This window comes from Pristiophorus japonicus, chromosome 12 (assembly GCF_044704955.1).
Source record: "Pristiophorus japonicus isolate sPriJap1 chromosome 12, sPriJap1.hap1, whole genome shotgun sequence".
Lineage (NCBI taxonomy): Eukaryota > Metazoa > Chordata > Chondrichthyes > Pristiophoridae > Pristiophorus > Pristiophorus japonicus.
The window spans coordinates 190,297,711-190,325,294 of NC_091988.1; the positions used below are offsets into that span (position 1 = coordinate 190,297,711).

The 27,584-nt window shown below is 48.5% G+C and overlaps 1 protein-coding gene across 1 annotated transcript in view; it reads right to left on the bottom strand.

Annotated features, from left to right (window-relative positions):
* plcg1 (phospholipase C, gamma 1) overlaps window positions 1-27,584 on the bottom strand; it is a 185,581-nt gene that overhangs the window by 22,357 nt on the left and 135,640 nt on the right. Inside the window, exons 18-27 of the mRNA XM_070896334.1 lie at window positions 27,431-27,550; window positions 26,482-26,662; window positions 24,530-24,607; window positions 13,829-13,932; window positions 11,835-11,931; window positions 9,038-9,107; window positions 7,214-7,377; window positions 5,357-5,453; window positions 2,341-2,565; window positions 327-475 (exon numbers count right to left, since the gene is read on the bottom strand). Coding sequence (XP_070752435.1) covers window positions 327-475; window positions 2,341-2,565; window positions 5,357-5,453; window positions 7,214-7,377; window positions 9,038-9,107; window positions 11,835-11,931; window positions 13,829-13,932; window positions 24,530-24,607; window positions 26,482-26,662; window positions 27,431-27,550 — 1,285 coding nt within the window. The remainder of the gene's footprint in view (window positions 1-326; window positions 476-2,340; window positions 2,566-5,356; window positions 5,454-7,213; window positions 7,378-9,037; window positions 9,108-11,834; window positions 11,932-13,828; window positions 13,933-24,529; window positions 24,608-26,481; window positions 26,663-27,430; window positions 27,551-27,584) is intronic.

Consider the following 27,584-nt stretch of genomic DNA (forward strand, 5'->3'; position numbering starts at 1 on the left):
GATGTCCCGAAGTGTTGAACGGTGATATATAAATGAAAGTTTTCCTTTCGCAAACGATCCCTCCTCCTAAAAGTTCGCTACTGAAGATGCTAAACGCTATAGCAGGAGTTTCTTACTTTTACACTATTTTCATTTTGATGTTTTATGTTATCACTGTCTCTCGGATTACTGCATCATACCCTCCTCTGTACAGAAACACAGCAACGTGTTTGCAAAACCGCCCCTTTAATTCTGTTCCAGAGCCTGACAACCTGAGAGTGCCCACTCTCAGGACTCACATGAAAGGAAGCAGAAAGCAGAGTATTGATGCCGACGATATGACTGACCTGTAGCTGGATGACGAGTGACTCTGTCGGCCTCACCGAGTGCTTGTCAAAGGGATCAAACTGCTCGTCTCTCATGATGGGCGGCTGCAGGACATACCCACACTTTCCACTCAACATGAACAAGGACTGATTCATCTGCATGGGTTTGTCTGAGAGAGGGGGGATAAAAAAGCACAAGGAATAAAGATTAGGACAAGATACCAAAGACAAACGGCCCGTTTTACACCCTTTTTCGGCGGCAACTGGCCTACAGAAAATGGGGCCGAAAGTCCCCTGTTCTGTGCCTCCCGCTGACGCCTCTGGGGGCGCTAACGGGGCGAAAAACTATTTTGGCCTGTGGTGGGGGAACGCTACTGGCTCCTGCGAAATTGCATGGGAGTTAGCGAAGGCGCCGCACCGGTAGTGCCCTGGGCCTCTGCGCCTCCAGCGATTACGTAATTGCCGTATGCGGTGACCCCTTTTCGCACCGTGGTGGCTGGTTTCCACCCTGCGTCTGCTCGCGCCAGCCTCGTGGGTCGCAAACCAGGCTGGTCAGCCAAGGCGGGGCGAACTATAAAGGGGCTGCGCGCTGCGCCGCCATCTTTTATTTCCCCCCTCCCCACCGGCCGAGCCGTCCGCCGCTTCTTTCGTGTGGTCCGGGCCGCGATTGTGCCGCCCGACGCTCCGTCTCGGTGTCGGGCTGTGGCCATGGCACCCCTTGGCCCTGGTGGCCCAGCGGAGGCTTTCAAAAGGCCTGCAGAGCTCGCAGCACCCCTCCCCTTTAATGGAAGGGGAGGGGCATTGAATCGCTTAGAGTTCCCGAACCCGCCCCTAAAGGAAGTGGAGTGTGCGACATTGCGATCCACTTCCTGCGAGGGGCTGTAACCGGAATCTTGCAGCCGGGCGCAGGAAGTCCGGCCTCTCCTCGGTTACCGCCCCCAATGTTCCCTGTAAGCTGCGCCGCCGTGCAACGCTGCAGGGAACCCGTGCAGCCGGCTCTTCAATATGGACACCACGCATGCACGGTATTTAGAATGGCCCCTTAAACAGGCCGCACAGGGCCAAACAACATTGGAGGGAACATTGCGTACAGCCTGTATCCGATCAGCTTTATTACCTATTATTTCTAATCCAGTGCGAGACTCGAGTGAGGGATGAGATTCTGCGCCAGTGTAACGCTACAAACCGAGCCGTGCTGAGAAAGAGGAACTAATTCAGTGCGCACTCTGCCACAATCAAAAGCAGTGCCCGCGACCAACACGCTACGTGAAACTAGTGCAGATGAAATCCAAAAAAGAAATGAGTACTGGAAACAAGATACTAGATACCGGTTGTGATCCGGGAAGCCGGGTTTTCCTTTAAGCCCCCGATTACTGCACAGAGTCCTTGATGCAAACTGTTATATATGCAGGCTATAGATATACTCACTGTGTAGTCACTGTATAGTTACATAAGATGGAGACTTGTTTACCTAATGTACTATCAATAAGGTTTACACTGTGCATATACTATGCTGGCACCACTAGAGGGTGCAACTGGTGGAGACCGGGGTTTCCTGCCCTGGTGGCAGGGACTGTATAAAAGGGGAGCCACCACGTGGCTGCCTCACTCTGGAGTTTGATATAAAGGACCAAGGTCATTACAGTTTTGAGTACAACACATTGCCTCGTGGAGTCATTCATAAGGACACTCCAGACATAATTCAAACTTTCAGAAAGGGGTCATGGGGACAATCTCTGTGCTCCCTCCCATGAGCCTCTCCGCCCCTGGCCCTGTCACCCTGCCGTCCGTCCCTTCCGTGTGATTGCATATGAATGTTGTGGGATTGCCTCGGGTGAGTGTGGTCATGCTATGGGGACCTTGCTGGTGAAATGAGGGACACTTCATTGGGTAGGGAATCAGAGACCGATGAGAAAACTGAGAAGAATGTGTGAGTGTGTGTATGTGTGTGTGTGTGTGTGTGTGTGTTTGGGAGTGTGTGAGCAGGAGGTGCAGCTGTATAGAAAGAGGACAAAAGTAGAATAGTAGTAGGTACCTGGGGTCTGGAAGTTCAACGCCACTAACTGGCTGCCACAGATCCACATGGGCAGGGGATCATAGTTGGATGAGTCGAGGCGCTGGCCTTTGGGATAGATGCGACTCAGTTGCAGACGGTTGTACTGCAGGAATCTCTTCCCCTTGACTCTGTTGACGTATTTCTCCGCCTTGGTTTCGGGAAACGACGACATATCCCTGTAGCAGGCCCGCTCACTCCCAATCTCTGCATCACAAAGAATTACGGGGAAAGGTTATTGCCTCAATGTTTCCTGCACGCTCTATACTCACTCATCGTTCTCAGCGGGAGGGACAGTCACTGCCATTACTCAGAATCCATGCACCTTGTCCATCGATCATAGTCCTCACGTTTCGTGTCTGGAAGACTGTACGATCCCGGCCATGCTGCTGATTGGTCCGTGCTGACCATGTGACCAACACCACGTGGTTAGCATGAACTGACGATCCCTGGAGAAACAATTCTAGAAAAACGCACAACACGACCAGATTGCTCTTTAGTCCAAGGCCTGTCTGTACTCCACTCATCCCCGAGCTTGCTTGTGCCATGACCAGCCCCAAGATCCCAGATCCCGCCAACATTTTGCGATTCGAGCTCCTACATTTCAATCCGGAGAAGTGTGAGGTAACACATTTGGGGAGGGCTAACAAGGCAAGGGAATACACATTAAATGGTAGGACATTGAGTCTGTAGAGGAACAAAGGGACCTTGGAGTGCATGTCCACAGATCCATGAAGGTAGCAGGCCAGGTAGTTAAGGTGGTTAAGAAGGCATTACTTGCTTTTATTAGCCAAGGCACAGAATACAAGAGCAGGGAGGTTATGCTTGAACTGTATAAAACACTATTTAGGCCACTGCTAGAGTACTGTGTGCAGTTCTGGTCACCACATTACACGAAAGATGTGATTGCGCTAGAGAGGGTACAAAGGAGATTTACGAGGGTGTTGCCTAGACTGGAGAATTTTAGCTATGAGGAAAGATTGGATAGGTTGGGTTTGTTTTCTTTGGAACAGAGGAGGCTGAGGAGAAATCTTATTGTGTATAAAATTATGAGGGGCCTAGACAGAGTGGATAGGAAGGACCTATTTTCCTTAGCAGAGGGGTCAACAACCATGGGGCATAGATTTAAAGTAATTGGTAGGAGGTTTACAGGGTATTTGAGGAGAAATTTCTTCACCCAGAGGGTGGTGGGAGTCTGGAACTCAGTGCCTGAAAGAGTGGCAGAGGCAGAAACCCTCACCACATTTAAAAAGTACTTCGATCTACACCTGAAGTGCCGTAACGTACAGGGCTATGGACCAAGAGCTGGAAAGTGGGATTAGGCTGGATAGCTCTTGGTCGGCAGGTATGGACACGATGGACCGAAATGGCCTCCTTCTGTGCTGTAAATTTTTATGATTCTATGATTAGTTGTAGCTCCTTAACGGCCACAATTGTCCCACTTGTTTCTGCACCACCTGGCCCCTCTCAGTTCTTCTGCTAATGGCCCCTCTCAGTTCTTCTGCTAAAAACTTAACCGCCACACCGATCCCCATTAGACCTGTACCTTTGATCCAATTGGGAACAAAACTTCCTGCTGTTACAATTTCTGCTCACACTTTTTCTGTCAACATTTATCAGTCTAAATCGCTGTGTCAACATTCCCCATTCAATTTTTCACTGTCAACGGTCACAATATAATTGTAGGCTATGGCCACTAGGTGGCTCTGTGGGCCGAGTTACTTTAGTCCCTTCCGCAGCTCTGTTGTCACCATGCACACAATAAAAATTTAAATCCACCACGTGGTCCTGAGTGGTAATTGCTATTAGGATAGTTTTGAGAGTCAGATCATTGTTTGACCATAGGGGCGATCACAATTCTGCTTTTAGTTAACAGCCACATGCCCTGACATTCTGGCTGGGTTTGGTAGGGTGGGGGTGGGGGGAGGGGGGGAGTGGGGGGAGGAGGTGAGAAGTGTAGTTTTCACTAGATAGAAAGCAGGAGCAAAACTCCATTTTGTTTTCTCTCTCTCTCTAGCCTGGGGGCATTTAAGCCAATAGATAATAGCCAATTGGTCAACTGCTGATCAAGGATCTATTTAGGACTGTCTGATGTCTGTGGCCCAGTAACACACTGGCAGTGATCCATTATGGGATAGGCATTTCTGATTACAGAGTTATACTGACTGAAGGAGGGTTTGGTCATGTTAGCAATGTTCGTGGCAGAGTAACTCTCACACTGAACGAACCAATCCAGAATAGCACACATTCCAGTAATTCTGTTCACCCCATACTATTCGGTATGTCCTGATTTTAGAGTAGAGTGTTCCACCTCCTCAAACCTACACTAACCCCAGCATTGAAGCACTGACTACACTCGACCAGCTCCGTTGGGCGGGCCCGCATGCCTGACACAGGACTCCCAAAGCAAGCGCTCTACTCGGAACTCCTACATGGCAAGAGAGCCCCAGGTGGATAGAGGAAACGTTTCAAGGACATCCTCAAAGCCTCCTTGATAAAATGCAACATCCCCATCGGCACCTGGGAGTCCCTGGCCAAAGACCGCCCTAAGTAGAGGAAGTGCATCCGGGAGGGCGCTGAGCACCTAGAGTCTATTCGCCGAGAGCATGCAGAAAACAAGCGCAGGCAGTGGAAGAACCAGACTCCTCACCCACCCTTTCCTTTAACGACTGTCTGTCCCACCTGTGACAGAGACTGTGATTCCCATATTGGACTGTTCAGTTACCTGAGAACTCACTTTTAGAGTGGAAGCAAGTCTTGTCTATGATGATGATGATGACACTAACAGCTCTCCCCTCCCACACTGCCCACTCACAAGACAAGGACTTGTGTCCAGGCAGCACTCTGCCCAGCCCAGAGGGCAGGGGCTCGTCCAGTGAGAGAGGGCTTGCAATCAAATCATAAATCAACAGAACACCAGAATTTCAACTGGGGCACCAGTCAACCGTGCCTGTGACCTACAGCGAACTGGCTGGTCGCTTTCCTTAACATCACTTACTTTCTTCATCAAAGGGGACAGGTCTGCAGTATACAACCAGGTCAGAGAGTTCCAGGGCGATCTTCTTTCTACGCTCCATCATTTTCCCTTCTTCCTTCTAAGGAATGACCAAACCACATGTCAATAGCTTTACAATAAGATTTTCCAACACATTTATTGAACACACTGATTATCCATGACCTCCGTGACCTCATTAAACGAAAGGCTCTGTTTATTATTTTTTCTTCAACCCAGACCATCCTCCCCACCCCCACCCCCTCCCCCACCTGCCTTCCATACCCCCCAAAAACTTTTGAGTTCTCGCTGGGATGCAGTTTCAGGGATGACAATCCTTACTGGGATAGTTACTGGGATACATGTTCTCACTGGGGTACAGTTTTTGGGATCCTGTTCTCACTGGGGTACAGGTTCTGGAACGTCTGTATTCACTGGGGTACAGTTTCTGGGAGGTGTGTTCTCACTGGGGTACAGTTTCTGGGAGGTGTGTTCTCACTGGGGTACAGTTTCTGGGAGGTGTGCTCTCACTGGGGTACAGTTTCTGGGAGGTGTGTTCTCACTGGGGTACAGTTTCTGGGAGGTGTGTTCTCACTGGGGTACAGTTTCTGGGAGGTGGTGTTCTCACTGGGGTACAGTTTCTGGGAGGTGTGTTCTCACTGGGGTACAGTTTCTGGGAGGTGTGCTCTCACTGGGGTACAGTTTCTGGGAGGTGTGCTCTCACTGGGGTACAGTTTCTGGGAGGTGTGTTCTCACTGGGGTACAGTTTCTGGGAGGTGGTGTTCTCACTGGGGTACAGTTTCTGGGAGGTGGTGTTCTCACTGGGGTACAGTTTCTGGGAGGTGGTGTTCTCACTGGGGTACAGTTTCTGGGAGGTGTGTTCTCACTGGGGTACAGTTTCTGGGAGGTGGTGTTCTCACTGGGGTACAGTTTCTGGGAGGTGTGTACTCACTGGGGTACAGGTTCTGGAACGTCTGTATTCACTGGGGTACAGTTTCTGGGAGGTGTGTTCTCACTGGGGTACAGTTTCTGGGAGGTGTGTTCACACTGGGGTACAGTTTCTGGGAGGTGTGTTCACACTGGGGTACAGTTTCTGGGAGGTGTGTTCTCACTGGGGTACAGTTTCTGGGAGGTGTGTACTCACTGGGGTACAGTTTCTGGGAGGTGTGTTCTCACTGGGGTACAGTTTCTGGGAGGTGTGTTCTCACTGGGGTACAGTTTCTGGGAGGTGTGTTCTCACTGGGGTACAGTTTCTGGGAGGTGTGTACTCACTGGGGTACAGTTTCTGGGAGGTGTGTTCTCACTGGGGTACAGTTTCTGGGAGGTGTGTACTCACTGGGATACAATTTCTGGGCGGTCTGATCTCCCTGGGGTACAGTTTCTGGGAGGTGTGTTCTCACTGGGGTACAGGTTCTGGGACGTCTGTTCTCACTGGGGTACAGGTTCTGGGAGGTGTGTTCTCACTGGGGTACAGGTTCTGGGACGTCTGTTCTTACTGGGGTACAGGTTCTGCGATGACAATCTTTACTGGGGTAAGATACCATCGCGAGTTGCTGCAGCGTATCCTGCAGATAGCTTGAGTCGGAAGGGGAGGAGAGGGAAAAGTGGAGCATACATTTTCCGAGTCTATACAGGCAGCTCCCCTGGCACCAGGCAGCGTGCGAGAGAAAACCCACTGTCTGTACATCCATTAAAATCATCGCGGCCAACCCAGAAGGGGAAAACCTACCCCTGAATGTGAAAGTTAATTGAGTGAGATCCCAGTTACCAAATGGAGGGCTGTAAGAAAAAAAGTCCACGGACCCTAAAGTAGGAGAGGAGAAGCCAACTGTGGCGCTGTTTCCGTTCAGTGGGTGAACTTACCCTGGCATCTGCAGTCTGTGCTGCCTCCCGGATCTTGGTCACCCAATCATTCAGGTCTTCCGGCGTTTCTGCTGCCAGGTCCATCGTTCCGCCCGAACGGGCGAACGAGCCCATATTTATTTTAAAAACATACTGACGACTGCCTTTCCCATCCGGATGGACAGCTGTAATGAGGCAAGAGGAGGGAATAAGGTATCGATGCCACCCATCCAAAGCTCCAATATCCGACAGGCTGAAAGAAATTGATTACAGAAACACATCCCACCTCCCGACACCAATTCTGCCCACATTACAACAGTGACTACACTCCAAAAGTACTTCATTGGCTGTAAAGCACTTTGAGACGTCCGGTTGTCGTGAAAGGCGCTATATAAATGCAAGTCTTTCTTTCTTCTTTCAATAAAAACGATTTAGTTCCAATTAGCGCGGAAACTTGCTTTGATTTTCAGAACAATGGCCAGTCCTGTAGCCAAATCAAATCCTCTCTCTCTCTCTTGTTCCAAAGACTCTTAAGCTCGTTAAGCTGATGCTCCAAATATCCCGGGCTGAAAGAGCCCAAGCACTATGCTGAATATATACGGACGACGGGTTCTGGAAGGAGCACAAATCTTCTTGACATGAGGCCAGTAACTGCTCGCCCTCGTCGTCTGCCCATTTAACTCTGAGTGCCAGGCAACTGATTGGCTGAGAGGTTGGAAAGGTGGGTCCTTGCCAATGCTGCCCTGTAATCGGCTGGCAGATGTACAACAGCGGTCTCTCAAAATGGATGCAACTGTCTCCACTGGCCTTCATGGAAGTATCTGGCTCAGGGCCTTCCCATGATGAGGCAACCAAGATTTGAATTCGCCACGTGGGAATCATGAATTGTAACTGCGCCACTCCGCTAAATTACAGTGTCAGCTACAGTTCAGTGGGTAGCACTCTCGCCTCTGAGTCAGAAGGTTGTGGGTTCGAGTTCCACTCCAGGGACTTGAGCACAAAAATCTAGGCTGACGCTCCCAGTGCAGTACCGAGGGAGTGCTGCACTGTCGAAGGTGCCGTCTTTCAGATGAGACATTAAACCGAGGCCCCGTCTGCTCTCTCAGGTGGACGTAAAAGATCCTGTGACACTATTTTGAAGAAGAGCAGGGGAGTTATCCCCGGTGTCCTGGGCCAATATTTATCCGTCAATCAACATCACTAAAACTGATTAGCTGGTCATTATCACATTGCTGTTTGTGGGAGCTTGCTGTGTGCAAATTGACTGCCGCGTTTCCTACATTATAACAGTGACTACACTCCAAAAGTACTCCATTGGCTGTAAAGCACTTTGAGACATCTGGTGGTCATGAAAGGCGCTATATAAATGCAAGTTTTCTTTCTTTAAGTGCATATCTTTTGGGCTTAAGTTAGAAGCCTGATGTCTCATTTACAGCCCTCTATCTAAGCTACACTTCATCTATTAACATTGCTGTTTGTGGGACCTTGTTGTGCGCAAATTGGCCCCTGTGTTTTCTTTACATGACCACACTTGAAAAATACTTCATTGACTGTAAAGCCCTTCTGGATGTCCGAGGTGCGAAAGGCACTATATAAATGCAAGTCTTTCTTTTCTTTATGGGTTGACATTCTCTCCCTTCGCTCTGAGGAAGTGCTCGATTTCCACTCAAGGTCAGAGGCTGAATTCATTATTTCAATGGAACTGGAGACCTCCTCTCAGATGACACTCCCATTTCTCATTATACCAGCAAAGCTGCCCTTCAGACGGACTCCAGCCAGCGTTATTGGCAGTGTCTGAAGGAGGTGGGTGAGGGGTTAGTTAGTAACGTGATCTGCACTACTCACCAATCTGACAGGAAGGTACATCCAGAACTCCGCCCAGCATGTCTCCAAGAGGGCTGTTTTCACTAAGGGGCTGCAGGTGGAGGCAAGAACAGAGAGAATGAGTACTGTGCAAGTCAACTCACTGGAATCCTTTTGTGCTGCGCAAGCTCACGGCAGCAAAGATGCCTTTTCTACAGTTTGTGGAAATTTCTGTTGCGTCAAATTCGAGTTTTAAACAGAGAAAGAAATTCTCCATTTAAAACACTCTGACTTGCGTTTTTCCAGCCTCGTTTCAATTCCCCCTGGTCTTTTCGACCGAACAAATTTCTACGGAACAACTCTGTCCCTAATTCAGCACTAAATTGGCAACCTCACCCAGAAAGGTGACAAAAAGGCTGATGAGGGAATGGGAACAGTATCGCATTTTGCAGTACGAGTGCTCCCCTGATGTCGGGACTGAGGCAAGTTGTTGGGACAGAGGAGCTTTACTCTCCACTCGACCAGGGAGTGTTGGATATTCTATTGAGTAATTGGGCCTCTATTCTCCGGAGTTCAGGAGAATGATAGGTGATCTCTTGAAACATATAAAATTCTTAGAGGGCTTGACAGGGTAGATGCTGAGAAGCCCTTTTCCCCTGGCTGGAGAGTCTAGAACAAGTGTCACAGCCTCAGGATAAGGGGTCGGCCATTTTAAGACTGAGATGAGGAGACATTTCTTTACTCAGAGGGTGGTGAATCAATTCTCTACCCCAGAGGGCTGTGGATGCTCAGTCATTGAGTATATCCAAGATTAAGATCGATAGATTTTTGTGCACTAAGGAAATCAAAGACTATGGGGATCAGGCGGGAAAGTGGAGTTGATGTAGAAATCCAGCCATGGATGGTGGAGTGGGCTCAAGGGGCCATATAGTCTACTCGTACTCCTATTTCCTATAAGAACATAAGAAATAGGAGCAGGAGTAGGCCATTTGGCCCCTTGAGCCTGCTCCGCCATTCAATAAAGACCATGGTTGATCTGATCTTGGCCTCAACTCCACTTCCCCGCCCGCTCCCCATAACCCTTGACTCCCATATCATACAAAAATCTGACTATCTCCACCTTGAATATATTCAATGACCCAGCCTCCACAGCTCTCTGGGGTAGAGAATTCCAAAGATTCATGTCCCTCAGAGAAGAAATTCCTCCTCATTTCTGTTTCAAATGGGCGACCCCTTATTCTGCAACTATGCCCCCTAGTTCTAGATTCCCCCACGAGGGGAAACATCCTCTCTGCATCTACCCTGTCCAGCCCCCTCAGAATCTTATGTTCTTATACTGACACTGGGCCCCAAAATTTGAAAAAGTGTTCCATTTTTCAGAATGAAAATGGTTCACCTAGATAAACATTAAAAAAAAAACTCCCAATTAATAAGGAATTGCTCATTTACATAAGGTCGAGATCGAGTTATATCAGCCAAGGCCCGAGAGCAGACCTCATAACTAGAGTCGATTCTGCACGGAGAAAGCGGTGGAAGGGAGACAAATACCTTAAAGCAGGAACAGAAAATAATTTTAAAACAGAAAAATAAATCAATTTTTATAAAGGATTAAAAGCGAGATCTTCCAGGTTGTTACTGACAGTTAATCAACAACCAATGGGAGAGCTATTTCACCCACCCAATACTGGCTTTCGAGAAATTAGGGCTCACGTAGTTAGGATGCCAAGGCCCCACTCTGCATGGAATTAGATCAGGTTGATGCTACAAATGGCACTGGTTTAGGTCCGTGTCTACCTGGCAAGGTCACAGGAACTATTGGTTTTCTCTGTGAATCCAATGTATATTGTACCAAGAAGCACAACCACATCCTCAACAGTTGTTTCCAGGGTTGTGCACAGATACATGCAGTCCATAATAGTGACAATTCTTGCCTGTGCGATTGTTCACGTCTACTATTACCGGAGGTCGGGAGGGGGGGGGAAGGGTACATGCCCTCCAGAAAGAAGTAAAAGCTTCCTCCAGCATAAAAGATAAGACCGGTCCTTTGTATGTCTTCATGAAGCAACAACAACCAAGTGGCAAAGCATTGACATGTCAGATAGTCACAGTGACATCTCCTTTCTCCCACTTCTCATTCACTGCTCCCCTCCCTTCCCCAGCCCAGCCGCTACCTTCCAGCTTTGCATTAGTGGCCCAGTGGGTAACACAGTTACCTCTGAATCACAACAACGTTAGTTCAAGGCAAACTCCAGAGACTTGAGCACAAAAATCTAGGCTGACACCCCAGTGCAGTGCTGAGGGATTGCTTCACTGTCGGAGGTGCCATCTTTCGGATGAGACATTAAAACCGAGGTCCTGTCTACCCTCTCAGAGGAACGTAAATGATCCCTTGGCACTATTTTGTAGAAGAACAGGGGAGTTATCCCCGGTGTCCTGGCCAATATTTATCCCTCAATCAACATCACTAAAACAGATTATCTGGTCATTATTACATTGCTGTTTGTGGGACCTTGCTGTGCACAATTTGGTTGCCCTTTCCATATCTTACAACAGTGACTACACTTCAAATAGCACTTCATTGGCTACAAAACACTTTGGTACATCCTGTGGTCGTGAAAGGAACTAGATAAAAGTACATCTTTCTTTTTATGTTATGAAAATCCTGTCCTGTACGCAAATGCAACAGGGTTTAAATCTATCACATATGGAGCCTAAAGATGCTAACCTCATGGGACAACACTTATTATTTTGCTTGGAATGCAAATATCAATGGAAATATCGCAATTCTTTTGTTTCAGAGGCACATGGTCTCGAGCGAAGCTAGATCAAAGCGTCTTACCAGTCTGTCTGGTTCCGACGTGGTTGGGCTCGTTATCTCTTCCACGTAGTTAGCAGGGAACCAAAGCTGTCGTTTACCTCCATAGTCTCCTTTCCACCTGGTTAATAAATTGGGGAGAGATCAGTCAGGATATAAATTGGGGAGAGGTCAATTTGTGTCATTACGGGTCGTCGCGTGCCCTCCAGATGTTGGATAACACCCTCCCCCCACCACAAAGTGTCAAGTGTCAGCTGTGGCTCAGTGGGTAGCACGCTTGCCTCAGAATCAGAAGGTTGTGGGTTCAAGTCCCACTCCAGGGACTTGAGCACAAAAATCTAGGCTGACACTCCCGTGCAGTACTGAGGAAGTGCTGCACTATTGGAGGTGCCGTCTTACGGGTGTGATGTAAAACTGAGGCCCTGTTGGTTCTCTAGTAGACGTAAAAGATCCCATGGCACTATTTCGAAGAAGAGCAAGGGAGTTATCCCTGATGTCCTGGCCAATATTTACCCCTCAATCAACATAACAAAAAAACCCAGATTATCTGGTTATTATCACATTGCTGTTTGAGGGAAGCTTGCTGTGCGCAAATTGGCTGCTGCGTTTCCCACATTACAACAGTGACTACATTTTTAAAAGTACTTCATGGCTGTAAAGCACTTTGAGACGTCCGGTGGTCATGAATAGTGCTATATACAGACAATCAGACTTGCATTTATATAGCGCCCAATAAATGCGCGTCTCTGTTTCTTTCTTTTTAAGGCCCTAGCAAGCACTAGAATTGAAGTTTGGTTCTGGAGGTGAAAGGTCAAGGTGTCAATCCTTCTGTACTCAGACCTCTACACTGCTTACATATTAAACTGAGATCATTTTGAAATTGTTCAGTCCAAGATCTTAAAAGTTATGTATACATTGCACACTTAACCAAACAAGGAGGTTCGCCAAACATAACATTTTTTTAAACTTTATTGAATGTGGCCAAGCACAGCAAACAATGGAATATTTAGAAATTGTCCACAATCAGTACAGTCATTGTTTTACACGCAGCCCGATAACACTCCCACAGCCTGCAGTAGGCCGAGGGATCATCTGAAGATCAAACATGCTCAGGCCCAAATGGACTGAAACTAGTGTCTGAGAAAAAAAAGTAAGACTTACGAGAGAAAAAAAATTGGTAGCCACAGAACGTTCTGGAATGCGTTCAGTCCGCAAGCGTGACCCCGAGCTTCCGGTCGCCTGTCACTTTAAGTCTCCGTCCCACTCCCACTCCCACCTCGGCCTCCTACACTGTTCCAATGAAGCTCATCGTAAGCTCGAGGAACAGCACCTCATCTTTCGATTGGGCACTTTACAGCCTTCTGGACTCAACATCGAGTTCAACAATTTCAGACCATAACCTCTGGCCCCATTTTTTCAGATGGCTGCTGTTGCTGATGATTCTGATATTTCCACTTACACCTCCTCTAGACCCATCTTTTGCTTCTTTACTTGTCCCAGTACCATCTCCTTTCATCTTGCAACCATCATCCTTTTGTCATTTAATCTCTCCTGCCTTCCACCCTATCACAGACCTTCCCTTTTGTTCTACCCCCTCACCCCCCCCCCCCCAACTTTTCCTGCTTCTGTACATAAGAACGTAAGAAATAGGAGCAGGTGTAGGCCATTTGGCCCCTCGAGCCTGCTCCACCATTCAACAAGATGATGGCTGATCTTCTACCTCAACTCCACCTTCCCGCACCATCCCCGTATCACTTAATTCCCTTAGTTCCCAAAAATGTATCAACCTCTGTCTTGAATATACTCAACGACTGAGCATCCACTGCACTTGCTTAAAGCTTGTTACATCTCTAACTTTTCCCAGTTCTGACGAAGGATCACCGACCTGAAACGCTAACTCTGTTTCTCTCTCCACAGATGCTGCCCGACCTGCTGAGTATTGCCAGCGTTTTCTGTTTCTATTCCAGGCCTTACTTCAGTTAAAATGAAGCGTCGCATTGTAAATGCCGTGAGCTTACCATCCCCCATCCTGTTTGTCCACATTCTGGATGATGGAGTGCTTGCAGAAGCAGAGCTCGTCATCCCGCTGTGCCTTGTAGTCATACATCGCTTTCACCGTGCACTGCAACACAAAATCAGCAAGAGGCCACGTTACAATCCCTGACTGACCACTGTCCTCAGAGGGGCCCTGGTACAGACCGCACAGGCGTACATATAAATAAAAGCCGCAGCAACGATACAGTGACACTTGTCTCCGTCCTCCTTCATGCTCACTATAAACAGAAACAGTGGCTACTTGGAGTAATCTAGCTATTGACTCAATCGCATTGCACAACATACCAGCCCCCTGTGTCAACACTGCCTGTTGAGGAAGTAATCTGGGCCAAGGGGAAGGAGGTTTGAGAGTTAATTTGACACACTCATTAATTATTGTGTAGAAGGGAAACACTAGCATATATTTCCTGAAATAAGTTCTGGGAGATGGGGGTGATGAGGTTGATGTTAGGTCAACAATCAATTCTTCAACATCGAAGTTACAATTGACATAGGTGCTGTAGTACCAGATGGTTCCCAGAATGTGGCGCTGTAACCAGCTCCTACATTGAAATCATATGGGCTAGAAATTGGGTGCATTTGTGCCTCCCGTTCCCGGCCCCGGGGAGCGCTAATGGGGCGCAAATGGCTTTGCGACCTGGCGCGGCACTGACATTGACTTCTGCCATATTGGGAGGGAGTTTAGCGGCGGCGTTACAGCGTTGCGTCCCGATCTCCTGTGCCCGCAGATCGTGACGTCATCGCCGTGCGTATCACCCCGTTAGCGCCCTGGAATGCAAATCGTGGGGCGCAGCGCTAACTTCAAATCGCCTCCAAAATCTCGGGAGCAATTTCGCCCCAGATGTAACCGCCGCCTGCCCCCAGGCGAAAAGGCAATTGCGCCACCTGGCAGCGCTAACAGGGGCACAAAAAAGGGGTAACGTCACCCCCCTTGAATGTTAAAGCATTTCCTGCATCCACTTATATTAAGCCAGTAACCTAAGCTCCCACCTCTCAGCTACTCTAGTCTATGCACACGGAGGCCAAACCAAATGATACGCATGTAAAATTCAGACATTCATCATTGCCCCACCCAGACCAAAATAAAAACTAAATGGACAAGGATTATCTACCCTTGTTAATGTTTGGGTGTGAAAAAAACCCAACAAATCTTGCAGTAGTTTGCATTAAATAATTTGAATGAAACAGCACGATTTCAATTGAAATAATTTGAATTAAGCAACTTTGAACTAAGAGAATTACACTGTAAAGTGAGGCTGCAACACCTAAATTGTTCTCAATCTTTACATTGTGCAGAATAATCACTTTCGGGGCCAGAAGACATCCCAGGGCTGGGGGCCACTCGACCTTTCCTCTCGTGGGTCGACTGCCAGCTCACCCTTTCAATGAGCTACAAGCCTGCCACGCCAGCCTGATTGTTGCAGTGTATAATTCCTACCATATGGTGGCTTCACACAGACTCCGACCATGGCTGCCACCAGTTACTACGTACAAACTGTTCCAATAGTTATACTGCCACCTGGTGGGCAGAATGACAGACCCCAGCAACAAGACAAAAGTCACAATTTCTTGATCAAGAACACAGTGCTGTTTTCACACTGGCATCTACCCAACAGTGTGGACAATTGCCGAGGTATGTCCTACCCACAAAAGCCCAGGATAAATCTAACTCACCCATTCCCTGACCTATCCCAGCCTCCTCCCCATCATCAATAAAGTGATGGAAGGAGCTATCAAGGAGGAATTGAATGTACTATCTCCAAGTTTGCAGATGACACTAAGCTGGGTGGCGGTGTGAGCTGTGAGGAGGATGCTAAAAGGCTGCAGGATGACTTGGACAGGTTAGTTGAGTGGGCAAAAGCATGGCAGATGCAGTATAATGTAGATAAATGTGAGGTTATCCACTTTGGTAGCAAAAACAGAAAGGCAGAACATTAGTTGAATGGTGACAGATTAGGAAAAGGGGAGGTGCAACGAGACCTGGGTGTCATGGTACATCAGTCATTGAAAGTTGGCTTGCAGGTACAGCAGGCGGTGAAAAAGGCAAATGGCATATTGGCCTTCATAGTGAGAGGATTTGAATATAGGTACAGGGCCTTGGCGAGGCTATACCTTGAATATTGTGTACAGTTTTGTTCTCCTAATCTGAGGAAGGACATTCTTGCTATTGAGGGAGTGCAGCGAAGGTTCACCAGACTGATTCCCAGGATGGCAGGACTGACAAATGTAGAAAGACTGGATTGACTAGGCTTATATTCACTCGAATTTAGAAGAATGAGAGGGGATCTCATAGGAACATATAAAATTCTGGTGAGATTATACAGGTTAGATGCAGGAAGAATGTTCCCGATGTTGGGGAAGTCCAGAACCAGGGGTCACAGTCTAAGGATAAGGGATAAGCCATTTAGGACCGATATGAGGAGAAACTTCTTCACTCTACCACAGAAAGTTGGTGAGGCCAGTTCATTAGATATATTCAAAAGAGAGTTAGATGTGGCCCTTACGGCTAAAAGGATCAAAGGGTATGGAGAGAAAGCAGGAATAGGATTCTGAAGTTGCATGATCAGCCATGATCATATTGAATGGTGGTGCAGGCTCGAAGGGCCGAATGGCCTACTCCTGCACCTATTTTCTATGTTTCTATGATGCCATCACGCAGCACCTACTCACCAATAACCTGCTCACTGATGCTCAACTCCTGACCTCATCCCAGCCTTTATCCAGACATGGGTACAAGAGCTGAATGCTTGATGAGAGGCAAGAGTAGCTGGCCTTGACATCAAGGCAGCATTCGACCAACTGTGGTGCCGAGGAACCCTGGCTAAACTGAGGTCAATAGGGATCAAAGGGAAAACCCATCAAAATGTCCAGTTCCACCTGACACAAAGTAAGATGGTTGTGGTTGTTAGACTCCAGGGCGTCTCAGCCCCAGGACATCGCTGCAACAGTTCCTCAGGCAAGTGGCCTCGACCCAACTAATTTCAGTTGCTTTATCTTTGACCTTCCCTCCATCACAAGCTCAGGAGTGGGCCTGTTCGCTAATGTTTCCTCAATATTCAGCTCCATTCATAACTCCTCAGATAATGATGCTTACAGCAGGACCTGGATAATATCCAGTCTTGGGCTGACGAGTAGAGATAACATTCATGCCGCAAAAGTGGCAGGTAGTGACCATCTCAAGCAAGAGAAAGCCCAGCTATCTCCCCATGACCTTCAATGGCATTACCATCACCGATTTCCCCCATCAACAGCATTGTGCGGGTTACCACTGACCAGAATCTTAACTGTATCATTCATATCAACACCATGGCTACAAGAGCAGGTCAGAGGCTGGGTACTCTGTAACAGGTGGCTCATCTCTGAGCCCTCAAAGTCAGGAGTGCGATGGAATACCTGTCACTTATCTGGGTGGGTGCAGCCGCAACAACACTCAAGAAATTCAACATCCAGGAAGGGTAGTTCACTTGATCAATGCCCCTGCCACTGGAGTCCACGTGCGGACCTGTGAGGGGCTGGAGCTGGGATAAAGGAGCAACTCAAAACAGGTTGAAATTAAAAGAGTGACGTCAAGAGTAAAAAAAACTAAAATGATGTCAGCAGGACCTGGATAATAAACCTGGAAGGAGCTGATTGGTGGTGTTTTTTTTTAAGATTTAAGTTTATTTCTTCTAAGTTAGTTCTTAGTCAATTAAATAGAGGCATGGCAGGTCAGCTCAGTATTGCGGAGTGCACATCCTGTGCCATGAAGGAACTTCAGGACACCTCTCGTGTCCTCGATAACCTCGTGTGCAGGAAGTGTCGTCAGCTGGAGGAGCTCGAGCTCCGGGTTTCGGAGTTTGAGCAGCAGCTGGAGTCACTGGGGTGCATCCGTGAGGCTCAGAGCTTTGTGGATAGCATGTTTCAGAGGGTGGTCACCACGCAGCTTAAGAGTGTGCAGGCAGAGAGGGAATGGATGACTACCTGACAGAAGAGGAGGACCAGGCAGGTATTGCAGGAGTGCATCTCACTCTCCAATCTGTACTCTGTTCTGAGTACTGGTGGAGAGCAATGGTGCCTCTGGGGAGTATAGCCAGAGTCAAGTCCACGGCACCACGGGTGACTCAGCTAAACAGGGGGAAAAGAAGAATGTTAAGGAATTTCATAGTCAGGGGAGCAGGTAAGTGTTTCTGCGGCCGCAGGCGTGACTCCAGGATAGTAGGTTGCCTCCCTGGTCCCAGGGTTAAGGATGTCTCTGAGCGGCTGCAGGAGGTTCTATGGGGTGGGAGGGTGAACAGCCAGAGGTTGTAGTCCATATTGGTACCAATGACATAGGTAGAAAGAGGGATGAGTTCCTGCAGGCAGATTTTAGGGAACTAGGAAAGAGATTAAAAAGCAGATTACTCCCGGTACCATGGGCTAGTGAGTATAGAAATAGGAGGCTAGAGCAGATGAATGCGTGGCAGCAGAGATGGTGCAGGAGGGAGGACTTCAGATTCCTGGGGCATTGGGAGCGGTTCTGAGGGAGGTGGGACCTGTACAGGCCAGACAGGTTGCGCCTCAACAGGGCCGGAACCAATTTGCTCACTGGGAGTTTTGCTAATGCCATTGGGGAGGGTTTAAACTGATTTGGCAGGGGGATGGGCACCAGGATGTAACATTAGAAAGGGGAAATAAAGTGCTCAAAGGATTGGGAGAGGCAGAGAACACTAAAGTAAGAAATAGTAAGGTATTAGGTGGGGTCAATCTAAGAGAGAATACAGGATGGTCTAAGATGGGTTTACAGTGTGTGAACGCACAAAGCGTAGTAAACAAGATAAGTGAGCTGCAGGCACAAATAGCCACATGGGATAGCCACTGTGGCAATAACTGAGACCTGGCTCAAAAAAGGGCAGGTTTGGGTATTAATTATGTAATGTCCTTTCTCAATGGCACAAAACCCACACGAGGCACATTCTATGGACAAGGTCACTCTATGACCTGAACCTTTATTCACAGGACCAAGAAATGATGACCCTGCATGGGACCTCCCTTTATATACCTGGATGACCAGGTAAGGAGTGTCTCCCACACGTTCACCCCCTGTGGTCAAGGTGTGCATTGCTTAAGTATATACAGTATTGCAGTGGTGTCACATAGAGGTTACATACATGACATCACCTCCCCCCCCCCCCCCCAAAGTCTTATTGGGATCATAGGTTAAGTCTTTCGGGTGGTCTACGCTCCCTGGTGGAGCGCCGCAGTTGGGGCTCTGGTTGTTGAGCCTTGGCGTGTGTATCTGTCACCTGTGGTGATTCCGGCCTGTCTGGGCTGACCACCGGGACTGTGCATGCTGCTGAATGTTCTTGTTGCTCGTTCACTGGCGGTGGTGTGAGCACTGTCTCATGATCTTCCTCGGGTTCCTCAGTGTCTATGCTGAACCTTTTTTTTACTTGGTCCAGATGCTTACAGCATATCTGCCCATTGTTAAGTTTAACCACGATGACCCTATTCCCCTCTTTGTCTATTACAGTACCCTCAAGCCATTTGGGCCCCAAGGCGTGATTGAGGACAAATACGGGGTCATTTATTTCTATACATCTCCCCCTTAAATCTCGGTCATGGTATTCATTTTGGGATTGGCGCTTACCCTCAACTATGTCGGTCAAGACTGGGTGAATGAGGGGCAACCGAGTTTTGAGTGTTTGTTTCATAAGTAGCTCCGCGGGCGGGACCCCCGTGAGCGAGTGCGGTCGGGACCTATAGGCCAGCAGGAGGCGCGATCGGCGGCATTGAAAGGAGGGTCCTTGAATCCTGAGCATGCCTTGTTTAATGATTTGGACCGCACGTTCCGCCTGGCCATTGGAGGCCGGCTTGAACGGTGCCGTCCTGACATGGTTGATGCCATTGCCCGACATGAACTCCCGCAATTCGTAGCTCGTGAAACATGGGCCATTATCGCTAACAAGGATGTCCGGCAAGCCGTGGGTTGCAAAGACCGCATGTAAACTCTCCACACATGCACGAATTCAAAATGATGCACTCGATCCATTTCGAGTACGCATCTACCACAACGAGAAACATTTTTCCCATGAACGGGCCCGTGTAGTCTACATGAATGCATGACCATGGCCTTGTGAGCCAGGGCCACGGGCTGAGCGGGGCCTCCCTGGGGGCATTACCCAGCTGGGTACACGTCGTGCACCTGCGAACAGTGTTCCAGGTCTGAATCAATTCCTGGCCACAAAACATGTGACCGGGCAATGGCCTTTATCAGCACGATGCCTGGATGCTCGCTGTGGAGTTCCCTGATGAATGCCTCCCTGCCCTTCTGGGGCATGACTACCCGGCTGCCCCATAGTAGGCAGTCAACTTGGATGGAGAGCTCATCCATCCGCCTGTGAAACGGTCTGACCTCTTCAGGGCATGCTCCGTGTGCAGGCGCCCAATCCCCAGTCAGGACACATTTCTTAATCGGAGATAGGAGGGGATCCCTGTTTGTCCAGATTTTGATCTGGCGGGCTGTGATGGGGGAGCCTGCGCTGTCAAAGGCATCGACAGCCATGACCATCTCAGCACTTTGTTCCACTGCCCCCTCGGTGGTGGCCAGTGGAAGCCTGCTGAGCGCGTCATCGCAATTTTCGGTGCCAGGCCATTGCCGGATGGAGTAGTCATAAGCAACCAGTGTGAGAGCCCATCGCTGTATGCGGGCTGACGCATTGGCATTGACAGCCTTACTGTCTGACAACAGGGATGTTAACGGCTTGTGGTCCGTTTCTAATTCGAACCTCCTGCCAAAAAGGTACTGATGCATTTTCTTTACACCATAGACACATGCAAGTGCCTCCTTCTCAACCATCCCATATCCCCGTTCTGCTTGAGAGCGCGACCTGGAAGCATAAGCCACAGTATTACTCTGCTGCAACACACACCCAACCCCATAGGACGATGCATCACATGTCAGAACCAATTTCTTACAGGGGTCGTACAGGGTCAATAACTTATTTGAACAAAGTAGGTTCCGCGCCCGATTGAAAGCCCGTTCTTGACAGTTCCCCCAAAACCAATCACAGCCCTTACGTAGGAGCACGTGAAGCGGCTCCAACAAGGTGCTTAAGTTCGGCAGAAAGTTCCCGAAATAGTTCAAGAGTCCCAGAAATGAACGCAACTTCGATGTGTTGCCGGGCCTGGGCGCTCGTCGAATCGCCTCTGTTTTGGATTCTGTGGGCCGAATCCCATCTGCAGCAACCCTCCTGCCCAGGAACCCAACCTCAGGAGCCAAAAACACACACTTAGACTTCTTGAGTCGCAGGCCTACCCGGTCCAGTCGGCATAGCACCTCCTCCAGGTTGTAGAGGTGTTCCTCGGTGTCACGACCCGTGATGAGGATGTCGTCCTGAAATACGATTGTTCCAGGAATGGATTTAAGCAGGCTTTCCATGTTTCTTTGAAAAATCGCAGCCGCTGATCGAATGCCAAACGGGCACCTGTTGTAAATGAACAGTCCCATGTGCGCAGTGATGGTGGTCAGTAGTTTAGATTCGTTGGCCAGTTCTTGGGTCATGTCGGCTGAAGTGAGATCCAACTTGCCGCCTGCCAGTGTGGCGAAAAGATCCTCCGCTCTCGGGAGCGGGTATTGGTCTTGTAGGGACACTCGATTGATAGTGGCCTTGTAGTCACCACAGATCCTGACAGAGCCATCCGCTTTTAGGACAGGAACGATGGGGCTCGCCCAGTCGCTGAATTCAACGGGTGAGATGATGCCCTCTCTCAGCAAACGGTCCAATTAGCTCTCAATTTTCTCCCGCATCACATACGGCACCGCTCTGGCTTTGTGGTGCACTGGTCTGGTGTCTGGGGTGATGCGTATCAGTACTTTGGTACCTTTGAACGTCCCGACGCCAGGTTGGGATAGTGACTCAAATTGTTGTAGGACTTGTGAGCATGAACTTCGCTCCACAGATGACATTGTGTGCACATCCCCCCATTTCCAGTTCATCTCAGCTAACCAGCTCCTCCCCAACAGTGCGGGACCATTGCCTGGGACAATCCAGAGCGGCAGCCGGTTCACTGATCCATTGTGTGTGACTGCCAACATTGCACTGCCTAGTACTGAAATGATTTCTTTGGTATACGTCCGTCGTTATGTCTCAATGCGTTCTAGTTTGGGTTTACTGGCTTTGAGTGGCCATAGCTTTTCGAATTGTTAAATGCTCATGAGTGACTGGCTGGCCCCCGTGTCCAGCTCCATGCGTACAGGGATGCCATTTAATAAAACCTTCATCATCATTGGTGGCATTTTGGTATATGAGCTGTGAATATTTGCCACATGAACCCGCTGAACTTCAGCATCCATTGCTTTGCCCAAAGAGTCATCCTGCCTCACAGACTCCTCTTCTGGTCCATCCACCTCGTAAATTAGCCTGGTTACAGGCTTCCTGCACATTCCAGCTAAATGGCCACGGAGGTTGCAATTTCTGCAGACAAATTGTTGAAAGCTGCAAGTCCTGGCAGAGTGTTTGCCCCCACACCTCCAGCATGAGCTGAGATTCCCATTGTTGTGAACAAAGGAGCTATGACCCGGCATTCCTCGCTGATTGTCCCTTTGACTGCTCTTGAGTACCCTGTTAGTGGGTGTCAATGGCCCCATCCCAGACTGCATTGTCCACTGTGATGGCGTAAATGTCCGTTCAGCCTGCCATTGCCTCTGTTGAAAACCTACTCTGGGGTCTATTGCTGCCTGGGGTGTGTCGAACTGCCCTTACCTGCCTGCGGGGCTCTGAGTCGCATTTATGATATTGACTCCCTGATCCCCCGCCGCATTGGAGGCAGAATTGCGCGCATATATTATTTTGGTTTCCTCCTCCCCCGCCATTAAAGTCCGAGCCATCAACGCCACTGCTTCCAAAGTTAAGTCCTTGGTCTCAATTAACTTTTGGAAAATCCCCATATGACTGATGCCCTCAATAAAGAAGTCCCTTAACATCTCCCCCCTGCAGGCGCCTGAACTTACAGAGGCTGGTCAAACGATGGAGGTCTGCAACAAAGTCCGGTATGCTCTGTCCTGCATGACGTCGGTGGGTATTGAATCTGTGTCGGGCCATGTGTATGCTGCTCACCGGTTTGAGGTGCTCACCGATTAGTTTGCTGAGCTCTTCAAAGGTTTTGTCCGCCGGCTTTTCGGGTGCTAGTAGGTCCTTCATGAGCGCATAAGTCTTAGGTCCGCAGCTGGTCAGCAGATGGGCCCTTCGCTTGTCGGCTGCCGCATCTCCCAGCCATTCTTTCGTGACAAAGCTTTGCTGGAGCCTCTCAATGAAATCGTCCCAGTCTTCACCAACACAGTACCGTTCCTCTGTGCTATCGGTGGCCATTCTCGTGGGTCATTGATCCCCGTTTCTCGTCGCCAATGTAATGTCCTTTCTCAATGCCACACGAGGCACTTTCTATGGACAAGGTCACTCTATGACCTGAACCTTTATTCACAGGACCAAGAAGTGATGACCCTGCTTGGGACCTCCCTTTATATACCTGGATGACCAGGTAAGGAGTGTCTCCCACAAGTTCACCCCCTGTGGTCAAGGTGTGCATTGCTTAAGTATATACAGTATTGCAGTGGTGTTACATAGAGGTTACATACATGACAAATTATTCCTGGTTATAAGGTGTTCAGAAAAGATAGGCAAGAAAAGATAGGAGATGGTGTGCAGTATTGGTTAAGGAGAATGTTACAGTGCTGGAGAGGGTCAAGGACAGAATCTATATGGCTAGAGTTAAGAAATAATAGAGGTGCCATTACATTACTAGGTGTATTCTATAGACCACCAAATAGTGGGAAAGATATGGAGGAGCAAATTTGCAGAGGAATTAGGTGCAAGAACTATAGAGTAGTGATAATGGGGGACTTCAACTATCCTAATATAGACTGGGATAGTAACAGTGTGAAGGGCAGAGAGGGGGAAGAATTCCTGAAGTGTGTTCAGGAGAACTTTTTTGAGCAGTATGTTTCCGGCCCAACGAGGAAGGAGGCATTGGTGAGTCTGGTTCTGGGCAATGAGGTGGGTCAAATGAAGCAAGTGTCAGTAAGTGAACATTTAGGGAACAGTGATCATAGGTTTAGATTAGCAATGGAAAAGGACAGGGAACAGTGTAGAGTTAAAAATGTTTTTTCACAGCAAGGGGAAAGGGTGCGGGGAGGGGGACTAACTGAAGTGCTCTTGTAGAGAGTCAGCACGGGCTCGACGGGCCGAATGGCCTCCTTCTGTGCTGCAAACATTCTATGACTCTATGCACCCCTCCACCACCATGGCTACAGTATATCCGATCTACAGGATGCAGTACAGCACCTTACTCTGCTGCAACCTCTACCATCAAGAAACTCAAGAGCAGCAATGTCATGGGAACACTGCCACCTTCAAGCTCACCTCCAAGTCACACACCATCCGCCGTGTGCATAAAAAAACCCTGAGTGCAGTGAAAATGCTTGTACATGAAGCAGATGGGAGTTAAAACAAATCGGTTGCCCTACTTATAACACATCCCTCAGAAGCCATGCAGTTTGTTAAGTGTTCAAACAAGTTAGTCACCGTAGACAATGTCTCGCAGCACCACATGAAACACAATGCAATGTCACCTGGAAACAGTAGTCAGAATAGCTTTTTATAACCGAGCTATCGCAGAGTGAAAAGCAGTATCCGTTTGTAAATCCCAACCTTAAATGTAGGCATCTGGTTGGCTTCAACATAGAATCCCGGCTGCCGTCCTTCGTAAAGGGCACCATAATCTGGCTCCTGTCGGAGGGAAGGGGAAAGTAAGTCAAAATGTTCCAGCTTTATTTTTTTTTTGTTCAAACATGATTTAATGTAGACCAGTCCTGCCAAAACAACAGCTTGCCAACCAAGCCTAGGAACCCCTTCACAACCCGCCCTCAGTTTTTAAGATTGAATTTTCATGTACTTTCCAAAAATAACCAAGGAATAAATCAGCCTTGAACTTTGCGCTGTCAGCGAGATACATTGTTGTTCCCACCGATAGCCGTGAATGAATCTCGAGGCTGTAGTTAGAATCACAGACCTTGCTCCTCCCAGCCTGGCCCTGCTCAGCTCAGCCATGACAGGCCGACAGATTTACTGCCCCACTATCTCGCTTTGCTTTATCTCCTCCCTCTCCTTCTTCGGTCCTCCCTTCTTTTCTCCTAGAAGCTAAACAATCCCAGCTCATTTGAACTTCTTTTGCTCAGTGGGCAGCACTCGCTCGTCTCTTAAGTCAGAAGGTTGTGGGTTCAAGTCCCACTCCGGAGACTTGAGCACAAGTCTAGGCTGGCACTCCATGCAGTGCTGAGGGAGCGCTGCACTGTTGGAGGTGCCGTCTTTCGGATGAGATATTAAACATTATAAATCTGCTCTCTCAGATAGACGTAAAAGATCCCACGGCACTATTTCAAAAGGCAGGGGACATCTGGCCAATATTTATTCCTCAACCAACATCACAAACAGATTATCTGGTCATTATTATATTGCTCTTTGTGGGTCCTTGCTACATTACAACAGTGACTAGATTTCAAAAGTACTTTATTGGTTGTAAAATAATTTTGAGATGTTAAGGGAATCAAGGGATATGGAGATAGTGCAGGAAAGTGGAGTTGAGGTAGAAGATCAGCCATGATCTTATTGAATGGCGGAGCAGGCTCGAGGAGCCGAATGGCCTACTCCTGCTCCTAATTCTTATGTTCTTATATCCTGAGGTTGTGAAAGGCGTTGTATAAAGGTAAGTCTTTCTTTTCTTTCCATGGGAAAGTGCAAAGCCTCAGTGCCTCCGACTCAACACCCGGTCGAGATCAGCTATTCACCTTATGGGGCAGCGTAGCTAAGAAACACAGGAACACCATCACCTTCAAGTTCCCCTCACAAGTCACACACCACCAGTGTTTTTGGTCACTGGATCAGTGACCCAGGAATTCTTCACCCAGCGTCACTGTAGGAGCACCATCACCACAAGGAACGCAATGGTTCAAGCAGAAGACTCACGGCCACCTTCGCAGGGCAACTAGGGTCGGGCAGTAAATGCGGACTTGGCAGCATTGTCCGCGTCTCGAGAACAAATTAGAATAAAATTTCATCCTACCACACCATGGCAGTGCCACCTTCAGAGTGGTCTAAAAGTTAAAAGCACAATATCCGAGGGACCAAGGGACCTGGCGCCTGCTCGCTGGGAAGTTAAGGAACTCTTCCGAACTAATCCCCAAATAAAATTAGCAACACACACAGGAATCTATTATACAATTTAAAATCCACGATATATACATTCAATGTTATTTATAAATTTATGCTGATGCTCCTCTCTATCCTCAATGGGCTGTTCCCCTGATGGTATCTGAGTCTAGTCGAAAGGCACTATATAAATGCAAGTCGTTCTTTCTTTCTAGTCCCAACCCATCATCAGCGACGTGATTCAAAAGACACGGTGTCATTTTGACAGTCCACATTCACGTGACCTGGCCTTCGACCATTGGTTTAGAAAGGAATCCTTTCGTTGACCAAAGTTTAAAAAATATTCTAAGTCAAAGCTGGGGATTTCCTATTGGATGGGTCATCGTAGTTGTAACGTACGCGCGATGAAGGGATCGTTCCCTTGGAATGGCGACATACGGCCTGTACCTACTTACCGCTGTGCCGATCTTTTCCAAGGTTTCCTCGTTTATTGGGTAGCGGAGCTTCATCTTCCGATACAGCGGATTCTTTTCATAGTAGCTGACCAGGTCAACGAGGCTGTCAAACTCCGAGCTCCCCAGGATGACAATCTGACCCTCCTGCTGGACACGACAATGTTTAATCTTTCCTTCGGCTCTGTAAGGAAAAGTCAGCAAAGAACGTAAGAAATAGGAGCAAGAGTAGGCCCTATGGCCTCTCGAGCCTGCTCCACCATTCAATAAGATCATGGCCGATTATCGATCTCAACTCCACTTTCCCGCCCGATCCCCACATCCCTCGATTCCCCTGGAGTCCAACAATCTATCGATCTCCGTCTTGAATATATTCAATGACTCGGCATCCACAGCCCTCTGGGGCAGAGAATTCTGAGTGAAGAGGGTTGTGAAAAGGTATTACTAGGTGTTACCTTCCCATCTGAGTCCGAGGTTGCAGGTTCAAGTCTCACTCCCGAGGCCTGACCACGAAATCCAGGCTGACGCTTCAGTTGTTGGCGGTGCCGTCTTTCAGATGTGACGTTAAGCCGAGGCCCCGTCTGCTCTCAGATGGACCTAAAAGATCCCGTGGCGCTATAAGAAGAGCAGGTGAGTTCACCCCACCCCTCCCCAGAGGTGGTGAGTTCAAGTCACACTGCAGCAAGTTGGCAAACTGAATTCAATAAATCAGGACAATTTATGGGCTGGCACCAGAAGAAATATTCAAGAAAAATGCCAGATGGTCGTTGAAACCCAAGTGGTTCATTAACGGCCTCCAGGGATGGAAACTTGCCAAGTCCTACCCGTTCTGGCCTACACGAGACTCTAGTCCACAATTAATGCCCTCAGGACAACAATGGATGGGCAGTAAATGGGGCCTTGCCAGTGTTGGCCACGTCTGAAGAATGATTTTTTTTTAAAAAACACTTACCGGAATGAGATTGCATATGAATTGGGTTCGTTCCTTTTACGCACAAGGAAGGCTCCATCGCGTGGTACCCTCATCAGCATGTGCTCTGCCTGCGCACGAGATAGGTTGGCATGGTACCACCTGGACAACAAAGAGCGAAGATGGTAAAATCATA